The 13,388-nt window shown below is 46.7% G+C and overlaps 1 protein-coding gene across 5 annotated transcripts in view; it reads right to left on the reverse strand.

Moving 5' to 3' along the window:
- Positions 1 to 798: 798 nt before the first annotated feature.
- CUNH2orf76 (chromosome unknown C2orf76 homolog) overlaps positions 799 to 13,388 on the reverse strand; it is a 56,861-nt gene continuing 44,271 nt past the window's right edge. For 3 of the 5 annotated variants that reach the window (XM_040979122.1, XM_040979123.1, XM_040979124.1), the window contains 2 exons: positions 12,687 to 12,768; positions 799 to 1,159 (listed from right to left, as the gene is read on the reverse strand). In XM_040979122.1, the coding sequence (XP_040835056.1) occupies positions 1,083 to 1,159; positions 12,687 to 12,768 (159 nt within the window). In that variant the 3' untranslated portion in view covers positions 799 to 1,082. The remainder of the gene's footprint in view (positions 1,160 to 12,686; positions 12,769 to 13,388) is intronic. The other 2 variants (XR_005883705.1, XM_040979121.1) reach the window with 2 other exon arrangements.

Raw genomic sequence — 13,388 nt, forward strand, 5'->3', positions numbered from 1 at the left:
GGAGAGAGGGAGGCAGGGAAAGGGGAGGGGAGGGAGGTAGAGAAAGAGTGAGGAGGGCCCAGCACCATAGCTTAATGGCTAAAGTCCACGCCTTGCATGCCCCAGGATCCCATAGGGGCTCTTGTTCATGTCCTGGCTGCTCCACTTCTCATCCAGTTCCCTGTTTGTGGCCTGGGAAAGCAATAGAGGATGGCCCAAAGCCTTGAGAACCTGCACCCACGTGAGAGACCAGGAAGAAGCTCCTGATCCCTGCTTCAGGTTCAGCTGAGCTCTGACCATTGCAGCCACTTGGGGAGTGAACCAGGGAATGGAAGATCTTTCTCTCTGCCTCTCCTTCTCTCTGTAAATCTGCCTTTCCAATAAAAAGAAAAAAAAAAAAGCAAGTGGGGAAGAGGGAAAGAGGGAGAGATAGACAAGAAAGAAGGGAGGGATGGAGGGAGAGAGAGAGAGAGAGAAGGAGAGAAAGGGAGGGAGAGGGGAAGTACTGTCAATACTATTTGTATAGGCTGAGAAACGAAAAATAAGAAAGTGACCCTTTTCCACTAGAAAACCTCCCCACCATCAACTTCCCATGCCTAGCAGTGTGTACTGCACAATCCCTGTGCCAGGAGATGGCCGACAGTCACGCCAGATGTAAGGGCAGCCACAGCTACACACAACACACACACACACACACACACACATGACAGCTTGACCTCAGCCTTGGGACCACTGTCAGGGGCTCAACAGACAAATCACCAAAGCAGTTCCTAACACCAGCAAACAAGGTGCATTGTAAAAATCAATATTCCACGCTGGCCTCTGAATCCCGCTTTATTTCACTTTCAGGAAATCAGTCCGCTTTCTTATAATACACTGTATTACAAGAGGAAATGTGGAAGGGGGAGTAGAGGCAAACGGAGAGCAAAGGACGAGATCTGCAGAGAGAGAGAGAGAGAGAGAGAGGCAGGGAAATCACCAGCCTTCAGCTCCCATGGTAGGGCCTGGCATGAATTTTGTTTCCAGATTTGTCAATTTCCAAAACTCACTGGTGGAATAAAGAGCTTAATCCAGGTTTGCGGAAAGGAGTCCTCGAGAGGTCTTCACCAGGCTGAAACGGGATTAGCTTTGTGGTTCTTATAATCTTCTTCACAGAAGAATGCAACTTCAGTCTCACTGGCTGGAAAAAAAGAAAAACAACTGAAATGAGAAAAAAAAAAGTGTTCATGTAAGACTAAATGGTAAGCAAGCAGGACGACCTGCCCTGCCCGGGGTCCCTCCGTGAGAAGGGCCTGCATGCCGACAGCAGGGCTGGGGCTGCGCTATGCTACCAGACCCCTGGGGAGAGGCCGGGAGACAGCTTTCAAGACCCTCAAACTCAACCAACTGAAAAGCAACAAAGAGCAAGAACATGCCCCCCCACTCCACAAGTAAATTCGAGTGAACATCCAAATCTAGACTTTAGGAAATCATCAAATTGCCCCTTTACCATACAGAAAAATAACAAACCTGGGTTTTATTTTAAGTACACTACTCAATTTCTGAAGTGGGAGGGCTCGTTCCCCCAGCAAAATTAGCCTGTAGGTATAATAATTTAATACTTAGAGGATCAGTAGAATATTTTACAGATCACTTTACATTCTCCCTCATGACCCATCAAAATCTGTATCTGAAGAAGTTAATTTTTTGCCCTCCTCATGACTAATTCATGAGGCTTCAACAATATGCAAAGTGAAAGATACAAATTGGCTTCTACCTCAATACCTTCAAATGCCTCTAATTATTCGCAGGGGACAAGTGGCATAGCTAGAGGACCCGCAAAAGTTCAGAGCAAGTCACAATTCTTTCAACCTAGCAGGGTCAAGGACTCAGTCTTCTAAAACAATAAAGTCAGCAGCATTATTAATTCAAGGCTGGAGACGGAGCTGATGGAAAGCCTTCCAATTATTAAACATGCAATTCTTTAAGGTGTTGCACCAACAAGTTCCGCATTGGTTTTTTAAATTAAACCAGAAGTTAATACAGTCGGCTTGACTTCTACAGAAAGAGCAAAAGGGCCTTCGGAGTCTTGAGGAGAAAACAGACAAGATTATTTGTAATGAATACTGAGTGCTCAATTAACATAGGCTCAGAGAGCCAGACAAGTAAAACTCTTCAAGACAAATAAATAGGATAATAAGAAAAGGGGCCAAGGATTACCACCCATCTCTTCCTTTGCCACTTTCATCTCATCCATTAGAACTTATCACCAAGGAAGGAAATTAAAGAGATTAGCATGACATTTCATTAGAAATGGTTTTGCTGGTTTTTTTTTTTAATAAAGAATATCAAATTTAATATCACTCTGGCATAAGCCACCCATGCTCATTACAGAACACAAACAAATGCTGAGACAAGAAAATACAATCAAGCGGCATCTCAAAGCCTCATTTCAACTCCACTACATCTTCCAGATTAAATTTAATCACAGTCAATGACAATCGGATTGCAAGCTCGCATCGCTTTGAGCGAGGGAGGGGCACAAATTGCACCCTGCGCAAACACTTACTGTACACTCGCGTTTACAGCAGAAGAGCCTTGCAAAAAAAGGGCAAGAGGCATCGACCCATGCATCATGTATCATATAACATGTCGAGCATCAGTAACATGTTGAGAAGGGGACCTTGCAAGATGGTGGCCTAGCCTTTCCTCAGCAATCTCTGGAGGCTTCCTTCCAAGAAAGTAGGCACACCCAGGGGGTGCACTTCGATCATCTGCCAGTGATTCTAATCAAACTTCTCACAGTGAGTGCGCACCAGTGCAGGAGCAAGGCTTCCACGGCCATGTGCTATCTACCCACAGCACCTGCATGTGGCCGCTGGCACAGCAGTGCACCAGGCATGGTGACAATGTTCACTTACTGCACTTGACATTTGCGTCTTCCCCTTTGGAGAAATTCAGGCGGCGGAGGGCAGCTCCCCTGCACAGGGAAGAGCAGGCTCAGGACACGCTGACTGGAAGCCAGCACCGACAAGGTCTCCTAGGTCTCATTAACTTATAGAGAGGCCCGTTCTCTATATAAAGCATTTATGCCATTTCTCATAATATAGGCTCAGCAAGTGATCATCTCAAATTGTATCATCAGATGATTGCTTTCTTTAATTTTCTTTTTTGTGGGGGGCAGGAAAACTAGACTGACATATGGGTTAAGCTCCGATATTGCTGGTTCATGAAAATAGTTCTCACTCTTAACAAATTGGAAAACACATGATTACAAGTCAACATGAACATCTGCAAGTCAAACACAAAGTGGATTTTAAACTTTGGTGAAATCCTCCATGAGAAGGAAAATTTCATGTTTTTAAATTTAAAAAAAAAACCTATACAACTGCTGAAAACATCTGAGAGGAATATTTTGTTCGTAGACTGTCACATTGCAATCTGAGCTGCTGATTTAACATTTTATGTTTTTTTAGTGGACACAGAACGGTGACCCAGTATAGCAGCACACACGGTGCTATTTCAGAGCACGAGGCTCAGACGGGGTAAGTGGCACATCCCTCACCTCAAGTGTTTATCATTTCTGTGTGTTGAGGACATTCGACTTCAGTGAAAACAAATTACAAATGATGCTGGAGACTTCTACATAATCACTCTTGCCATCATTAGCCCTTAAATGCCTGCTTTCCAGAATTCGATTGCAAATGGTTCCTTTAAAAATGGCTGGGGAAGAACCCCTGCGGAAGTCTACAGTGTGCTGGTCCCCCAGGGTACCAGATTTTAAATTAAATGTGCTGCGGGCGCCGATGCAGTCAGGTGCGGAGTGCCTTGGCGTGGGAATCGGAAATGAATGTGCAATCTAAAATCCAATAAATGCATTGCCACTTCATCCCTTCGTCCTCCTATCAAATGGAATCAAGTTAAGAACCCTCCAAATACATTTGTGGATCATTTTAATACTGATACTCAAGATAAATGAAATGAACACAGGGAAGGACATGCAAACTCTGGATATGAAACTAATTCTATCATGCTGCCAAATGGGACAGACAGATGGACACACACGCACATCCCTTTAACAGAAAACTAAGTATAAGACAATAGCATGCTGGACTTTCTACCACTGCCCGTACTTACAGTGTCAGGATACGCTTAAATAGCTGAATGATGACCTTATGGCTGTTTATGAAGGACTACATTATTATAATGATACAGGGGAAATCAGTGGGGGGGTGAGGCAGGCAGACTTCAGGAGGGGAGTAGAGAAATCCCAGAGTCTATGGAACTATATTATCAAATAACAAATAAATAAATTTTTAAAAAGAAGAGAAACCAATTTTAAGTGTGAAGTCCTAAGAAATGGTAATGTATTTAAATCCCTCAATGGATCCATCTCAATAAATGCATCTGTTGAGGAAGATTTATTGCATCTGTCTTTGGTGCCCTGTGCCTTGCTGGTAAGAACCAAGGTAGGACAGGGCACAAGTTCTGTGCTCTGGAGCAAGAACACCGCAGACAGTTCAATGGCTCATGGCACAGGTCATCCACCATCAGGGAGGCTGTGAGTGTCAGGTGTAGACGAACTGGACATTGAGAATAGGGAGGGGTTTCCGTGCCAACCTGAGACCCAAAAGACAAAACTGCACCCTTTCTTCTACTCCAGGAATATACTGCATCCTTCTAAATCTCACGGAATCCTAACTGCCACATCTTTCCAAAGCCACACTCACAACTGTGTTGTGCTTCCAAGTTTTCTACCAAGAGGAACAGGGCCCTGTTACATGTCCCACACCTGACTTGGGTGGAAGCACCTGCTTGGAGGACTGCATGCTAAATACACCTGCTTTGGAGTAGCTGACAGAGAAGTGTTTAAATGAGAGTTGGAAGGAAACAAACAAGAAAACCTGACCTTTGATTAACTAGGCACCGGCCTGTGATGTCCACCCTACGTGTATGGCAGGGGCTGGGGTGGGGGTGGGCAGGAAGATGAGCAGGGGGAAGGAGGTTAAAAAAGGAAAGACCATCTTTGGGGGTGCATCCTGACACCCTGTTTTTTACTCCATTTCCCCGCATGCCATTCACGCTGCGGGTACCAGACTGTGCCATTGTTATGAAAACAACAAAAACAAAAAAAAATCCTTAAGGGAACACAAATAAAACAGGAGCCTGACAGCGGAGAAGCCTGCTCTATTAGCTGTTGCATGCAGGCAGGCAGAAGGTGCCAGGTGAATGGGGAGGTTCTGGCTAGGGGCAGATGATAGAAACGAGGATGCACAATGGAAACAAACCACACGGGAGCTTGGGGTGATTACAGGACCGGCTACCAGGAACGCTCACAGCTTGGCTCAGCTGGCATCTTGTTTGAAAATAGCTCCCATCGCAACACAATCTGCTGGGCAAGACTTTCACTGCCACCAATTGTTTCTGAGTCCTGAAGAGCAGTAGGATGGAAAACAAGGAAAATAAAAAGATCCAATAACACTTAGAAAGGAAAAAACATCCTACCTGTAAATTTAGCACTTATAGACTCTTAAAACTAATGGCTAAGAATAAGGTTTTCTTTTCTTTTTTTAATCTTTAGATTATAAATAATGGTTCTAGGTAAAAATCTCCTTCCTTCCTTCCTTCCAAAAAGTCATTTTTTAAAATGTATGTATTTAGTACTGAGTCACAAACAATCATTTTTACCAGGTTGAGTGTGGGCTGTGCGATATGAACCTGCAGGGCACATTAAAGGCCTGAGGAGAAACAGGGGCATTTCTCCATGAGAACAGAGACCTTCAGACAAGCTTCTTCCCCTAACTTGCACCTCTGACAGCCCAGCTTTCCTTTCACATCTCCTGTGGTCTCAAGAGTCCTAATAAATCGGTTACACTGGCATCATTCCCATAGCAACTGGCAATGATGGGGAGCGACAGTTTTACACACAGCGAGAACAAGTGGTGAAGAAGGAAGAGTGTGATGCCTTCGAATCGTTCTTTCAAACCTCTCATATGCCCAACCAGACACCACATCAAGACGCAGAACGGTCCCTAGACAAATTTCACACTCCAAGTGCCACTCCGACCGCTCGACTCCAGTTTAGAACGTTCTGTTGCTCTCTGCGGACACTTGTCTCCTTCCCAAGGCACAGCCTGGCCTCGTCCCCCAGGGTATGTATCACCACTCTCGGCAACTAAGAGGAAAGAGCTGCTGGCAGGGAGAGACTGTTGCCCACGGCCAAGGGTTGGAGGGTGGGCTGGAAATCCCGGGCCACCCTGAAGTGAGTGGAGAGCTGTGAACAGGATTTGGTGTTGATCAAAGTCTTGTGACCTTCAAACAAGAATGACAGGGGCTGACAATGTGGTGTAGTCAGTAAAGCCTCTGTCTGCAGTGCTGGCATCCCATATGGGTGCTGATTCAAGTCCCCAGCTGCTCCACTTTCAATCCAGCTCCCTACTAATGTGCCTGGGAAGGCAGTGGAGAGTGACCCAACTACTAGGGCCCCTGCTCCCACATTGAGAGACTTGGAAGAAGCTCCCTGCTCCTGGCTTCCACCTCACCTTGACCTGGCTGTTGAGGCCATTTGGGGAGTGAACGAGCAGAAGGAAAATTCTGTGCGTGTATGTGTGTGTGTGTGTGTGTGTGTGTGTGTGTGTCTACATGAGACTGAGAGTGTAACTCTGTCATTCCATAAATAAATAACTCTTAAAAAGTCAAATAAGAATGACAAAAACAAAGGATCTGATTCTCCAATTCATAGATGTTCCATTAAAACCAACTCAGCCTAGGGCGGAGCTCAGGTGAGTCGAGCTGGAGGCACAGGTCCTCGACTCTCCCAGCCACATGGCTGCCAATCAGGAAATCTGGGCCAAGTCAGGCTCAATGCTTGGGATCCTAGCTCTGGCCAAATCCTGAGCTTGTCCTGAGACCAGTGGGCAAATCCTGAGCTTGTCCTGAGATCTGAGAAATTGCTTCTCCCACGGTACTCACACTGTGTGTGTGGGTGGATCTCTGAGCAGGCACAGGACCCAAGCTCCGCATACCACTATCATCTTGATGAGGGGAGCTCAGGTGAGCCTGAGCTGGATGCATGAGTGTGCAACCTTCCCAGTTACATAGCTGCTGCTGGGGGAATCTTGGCCAGGTGGCCTGGAGATACCAACGGTGCTGGGCCAAGCTCACAGGCCACCCAGCAATGTGCTCTGGGAACTTAGGGGTGTGGATTTACAGGGAGTCTGGGAGCTGGCACAGGTGGGAATTAGCAGGGATCTTGGGGTTTATGTCCAGGTGAGGAATAACTTCTCTGGAACTTCCAAAGACAAGGCCACTCTACTTGAAGGGCTACAATATGGAATCCACCAGAGAGTGTCAGAAAAGGGAACAGGCACTGCGAGGTTGAGCTATGAGGTTGACAAATATGTGAGTGAATCAGGTCTGGTTGTAGAACCTGCAGAATATGTGGGCTCACCTATGTGGAACAGCAATCCCCATTGGCAAACACAAGAACTGTGGCTGAGAATAGGCCTGGTTGGGGATCTAAAGGGATACCCTGGATGGGTTGGAATTCTACATTGGTGAACGTAAGAGCCAGAATTGGTGCATCGTCCTGGGCTGAGCACGGCTGCAATTTCCCTCGGCATGGGTGGGGCCTGGGTCTGGGGAGGGCTGGGCTGGGCTAATTCCAGCACCCACTGGTATTCGTGAGAGTCAGGGTGGGTGTAGAATGGGTTGGGCTAGGTCTTGGCTCCTGCTGAACCATGTGAGAGCTGTGTTTAGGTACGGGCCAGGTGTGGAAGGGCTGTAACACTCAACAGTAAGAATCGGAAAGGGTATGGGCCAATTGGGCAAAACACTGTTCCTGCTAAGACAAGAAGTACACAAAGCCAACCTGGGCCCGGGACCCTCCAGTATGTGCAAGATGTGCCACTAGGAGGAGACCAGATAAAGGAGCTTAGCGAACTCCTTTCTAAGGTTGCAGTCCCTGCAGGTAAGCACTAGAACCAAGGCAAGGAGTAGCCCAGACCAGATCAGGTTAAGTACCAGCCAGCATACATGTGGGTCAGGTCAGGGGGTGGGCCAGGCCAGTTCATAACATCCACTGGCAGATCGAGAATCAGGATGGCATGCAGGAGGGGCCAAACAGGGACACATCACCAGCCATTTCACACTGCAGCCGGGACTGAGGGCTGACTGGGAAAGGCTAGGCTGCAGCACCAACCAGCACAAGCTAGAACTGGGGTCAGGTTGGATTGAACTAGACTGAAGCACCACTGGAGCTTGCACCAAGGCAAGATGAGCCAAGTCAGTCTGGGGGTGTTGGATGCCAGGTCCATGAGCCCAGGGACAGGGGTCCAGCAGAGCCCAAGTCCTTGGGCTCACCTGCACGGTGGATGCTGGATCCATGTGCCCCAGTGGTAGGAGGCTTGAGGGGGCCTAGGTCTCCTGGTCCAGGTCACTGAGCCCGCCTATGTGGAGGGGGCCAGATCCATGAGCCCCAGGGGTGGGGGATCCGCAGGTCCTGGATTGCATTTCCCCAGAAATGGGAAAGAAATAGAAAGCCAGGAAACAATCATCACAACCACTTCTCCCTAGCCCTAGACCCTTCCTATTCTGATTGACTATGTAAACATCACTGAAAAAAAAAGTAAAACAAAAGCAAACAAACAAAGAAACAACAAGTTAACCTAAAATAAACAACAATGAGACCACCAGGTCAATGTTTAATAAATTCAAAATATTTGCCCAGAGGCAGGCAACAATAAAGGCTGCCCACATCCTGTATTGGAGCACGTGGGGTTGAGTGCCAGTTCCACTCCCAATTCCAGCCTCCTGCTAAAGCAGATCCTGGGAAGCAGCAGGTGACGGCTTCAATAGTTGGGTCCCCACACCCGTATGGGAGACCTGGGCCAATCCTGGCCGTCGGCTTTGGATTGGCCCAGCCCCACAGGCATTTCAGGAGTGAACTAGCAGGAAGTACTTCTTTCTGTTCTTCAAACACAATGAATAAATACATATGTTTTTTAGCTGCCAATTGCCTTCTCCTGATGATTTCCAATTAAAACAAGAAATCCTCAAGGACCTTTTGCCTGCACTGTTCCGGATGCCTCCACTCTTACTCAATCCTTACTTAGAACAATCTCCTGGAATAGTTAACACTATTCCCTTTTGTTGGTTTGTTTCTATGTTTTTACAAAAACAAGGTTCAGAGAGGCTAAGAGACTTACACATCACAGAGCAGGCCAAAAGCACAGGCTCAACTCAAGCAGTTTTCCCTAATCTCAGGGGCTTTGTTCTTTTTATAAAAAGTTGGTTTTACTACAAGGAATACATGCAAACGGTAGAGAGAAATGGCTTCAAATTATAACAGCTCAATAAAACAGAGAAGTTAGGGGGAAAAATCCAGTATGGACAATGGTACTACGTTGAGAAGCCATTTCTAGAATTATTGTGTAGGATCTTTCCCCTCACAAACACACACAAAAATGTCAATACAAACACCTATCTTTAAACAACGATGTGTCACACAACGTATTCTGCCTTCAGAATCTGTCCAGCTTACTGGCTGAGGTGCCTACACCTCACACTGGACTATCTGTGTTTGACTCGCAGCTCCAAATCCGGAGTTCCAGGTTCCTGTCAGTGCAGACCCTGGTCCAGCAGTGATGGCTCAGGAGACTGAGTCCTTGCCATCTACATAGGAGACCTGGACTGCGTCCTGGCTGCTGGCTTTGGCCTTGGCCGCTGTGGAAACTTGGGGAACCAGAAGATGATTACATTCTCTGTCTCTCTGCTTCCCAAATCAATGTAAAAGAATGCCAAAAGTTTTAATTAAGAAGCAGAACACTATACTAGCAACTCACAATCGGGCCAGGCGCCAGCGAGCCCAGGTCCCCTCCTCGGAAGGCTCATCAGCCTCCTAGCTGAGGAAGCATCCTCCTGCTGGCACAGGTAGGACAGAACATGCAGCCAGGCCTGCAGAGAGCACCAGGTAACAGCATGACGGCCATTCCCTCAGGAACTCCCTCGGATGTCACCCTTCTCCTTCCCCTTGCTAATCTCATGAAAACTGAGGCGTTCCCAAGGTCACCCAGCCAGGAGAGAACAACAATCACGGGTTGAACTACACACACTGCCTGTAAACACTGATCCTTCTTTTAAGATTTTATTATATATATTCAAGTTGGTAAGGCAAAGTTACATAGAGAGGAGACAGAGAATTTTTCCACGCACTGATTCACTTCCCAAATGGACTACAAAAGCCAGGGCTGCACCAAGCTGACGCCAGTGCCCAGCACACCATGAGTAGCAGGGGCCCAAGCACTAGGGCCATTCTCCAATACTTTCCCAAGCGCATTAGCAGGGAGCTTGACTGGAAGTGGAGCAAATTGGGACTTGAACCAGTGCCCATCTGGGATGCCAACATCACAGACAGAGGTTCAAACTACAACACAATGCCAGTCCCTGAGTTCTAAGGCCTTTTTTTTTTTTAAAGATTTATTTCATTTTTATTTGAAAGGCAGGGTTACAAAGAGAAGGAGAGAGACAGAGATCTGCAGCCCTCTGCTTCACTCCCCAAATAGCCACAATGGCCAGATCTGAGATGATCCAAAACCAGAAGCCAGGAGCCTACCTGAGGCAAGTTCCTAAGGCAAGATCCTAAGAATTCAAGCCATCCTCCACCACTTTCCCAGACCATCAGCAGAGAGCTAGATTGGAAGTGGAGCTACTGGGACAGGACCAGGTGTCCACACAGGATGTCAGCACTGAAGGCAGAATCTTAGCCTACTATGCCACAACAAGGGCCCCCATGAACTCTAATTCTTAATCACCAGATTATATTACACAAAATGCTTTCTAATGTGTATTCCTATAATTATTTGTAAGATAAAAACATTTTTCCTATCTTAGCTATTCCCTCAGTCGATAGAAACTTTTGCTTATCTTTCTGGGTTTGTTTTTGGATTTTTCAGTCTTTTCAAGAAGCTGTCATTTCCTACACTGATGACAGTCTGTTAGAGTCATTGTTGCTGATGTGTCTCAATAACACAGGTGCTACCTGCTGTAAGAAAAAAAAGAGCATTTGAAGAAACAAATGCAAAATGAAAAACTGTTCTTAAAGAACAACCAACCTTAGATATTCATAATAGAGAAGAAACAAATTCTAGTATCACGGAAAATAAGTCTAAGATTTCACAGCATGTTATTTTAAATCCCATTTAAATGGGAAGATGCATGCCAATAATTCAAGTTAGTCACACGAATCATTTGGAAGTGAATTCCTGACTTGTGTGGTTAAAGGAACGTCACAGGGGCTGGTGTGCTGGCGCAGCAGGCTAAACCGAGGCCTGGGAATGCCAACATCCCATTTCAGAGCACTGGTTTGAGTCCTGGCTGCTCTGCTTCTCTCCCAGCTCTTTATGAATGTGCTTTGGCCCAAGTGCTGGGTCCGAGGCCAGGATGGAGTTCTTGGCTCCCGGCTTCAGCCCGGTCCAGATCTAGCTGTTACGGTCTGCTGCAGAGTAAGTTGGCTGATGGGAGATCTCTTTTTCTCTCTAGAGCTCCACCACACCCCTTTACTCTGCTTTTTAAATAAGTAAATAGATAATAAATTTTTGATTTATTTTTTTTTTTACTGGAAAGGCAGATCCACAGAGAAAGAGAAACAGAGAGAAAGATCTTTCATCACTGATACACTCTGCAAATGACAACAATTGGAACTGAGCTAATCCAAAGCCAGAAGCTTCTTCAGGGTCTCCCATGTGGGTACAGGGTCCTAAGGCTTTGAGCTGTCCTCTACTGCCTTCCCAGATCATCAACATGGAGCTGGATGGGAAGTGGAGCAGACAGAACTCGAACCCATGCCCATATGAGATCCCTGCGCTTGCAAGATGAGGATTTAGACAACTGAGCCATTGTCCTGGGCTCAAAAACATTTTTGTTAAAGGAACTCAACAGAACATCTATCAAAAAGCAGAAACGCTTCCCAATGGGGCCACACTTTGAGAGCTTTTTGACTATATACATCAATACCTTTGACAAACATGAGATTTGTGACACCCATTGTGGCCACTGCCCACAGAGCTGTGTGATGGGTGCAGGCCCTTGCCCTTCTCAGACAGCTCAGCTCATCACTGCTTCCTTCGCGGGATTGTTTCAGGTGTTCCCTGAAAGTAGAATAACAGTGACATCTAATGGTCACAGGACATGTCACACAGCAATTCTTCCAAACAGAGCCAATGCAGGATCCAGGCTAGAGGGTTCCATCAGGTCATTTTCCCCCTGCATAAAGGCCTCTGGTTTAAATTCCCTGCCACTGTCGGCCCTGAGTGACTCAGATGAGCATCAGGACCCACACTGCATATCCTACAAACAACGCCCCATTTCATCATCCATGTGGGTTCTACTGTGCCCATTTCTCACAACCCATCAGCCTAAGTGACCCTGGCAAGATAAAGCAAATGTGGTGCAATGACCTGTCAATCACTGAAAATGAGCCTCTGCACAATTCTGAAAGAACTTTCTGGAAAGAATGATTTGCATCCTGCCTGTGTGGAGAATAGACTTCCACTCTTCTGGGTCGAGTGATCCATCCTAACACACACTCCCACCTTCAACCTCCTCTGAATGTGATGGGACAGGGTTAAGAGCACCATCATGGGGCATATGTGCAACTATCGCCTGCCAGGCCATGAGGCACAGGCTGGCAAGATGAGGAGTCCCTCCTGTAGCCCAGGCCTCTGGCTCACCAATGCCGGCTGCTTTCAGAGTGCTTGCTTCTTCCAGCAGGAGTCTGTCATCATCTTCCAGGCTCACCACAAGGTCGTTCGTCTAAAAAAGAAAGATCATCAGCCGTCTAAATGGTATTTATATTGGTTTTTACTCAAGAATACATCTAAAAGATCATGGGCGAATGGAACGAAGGGGCTGACATCCGTACAGGTGCCAGTCCATGTCCTTCCTGGCTGTTCAACTTCTGATCCAGCTCTCTGCTTATAGCCTGGGAAAGTAGCTGAGGATGGCCCAGGTGCTTGTGCCCTGCACCCATGTGGGAGACCCAAAAGGGGCTCTAGGCTACTAGCTTTGAACCAGCTCAGCTCTGGCTGTTGCAGCCATTTGGGGAATGAGCCAGTGGATGGAAGACCTTCCCTGTCTCTCCATCTCTCTCCGTAAAAGTCTGCCTTTCAAATAAAAATAACTAAATCTTAAACAAAATATGGAATGAAAAGTAAACCATGGGACAAAAGATTTCCCTTTTTCAAAGATTTATTTATTTCTATTGGAAAGTCAGATTTACAGAGAGAAGGACAGACAGAGAAAAGACCTTCTGTCCATTGGGTCACTCCCCAAGTGGCCACAACAGCCAGAAGTGCCAATCCAAAGACACGAGCCAGGAGCTTCTTTCAGGTCTTCCATTTGGGTGCAGGGTCCCAAAGCCTTGGACTGTCCTC

Source organism: Ochotona curzoniae, unplaced genomic scaffold (genome assembly GCF_017591425.1).
Source record: "Ochotona curzoniae isolate NIBS_2020 unplaced genomic scaffold, NIBS_Ocur_1.0 contig_3037, whole genome shotgun sequence".
In the NCBI taxonomy this organism is placed as follows: Eukaryota; Metazoa; Chordata; class Mammalia; order Lagomorpha; family Ochotonidae; genus Ochotona; species Ochotona curzoniae.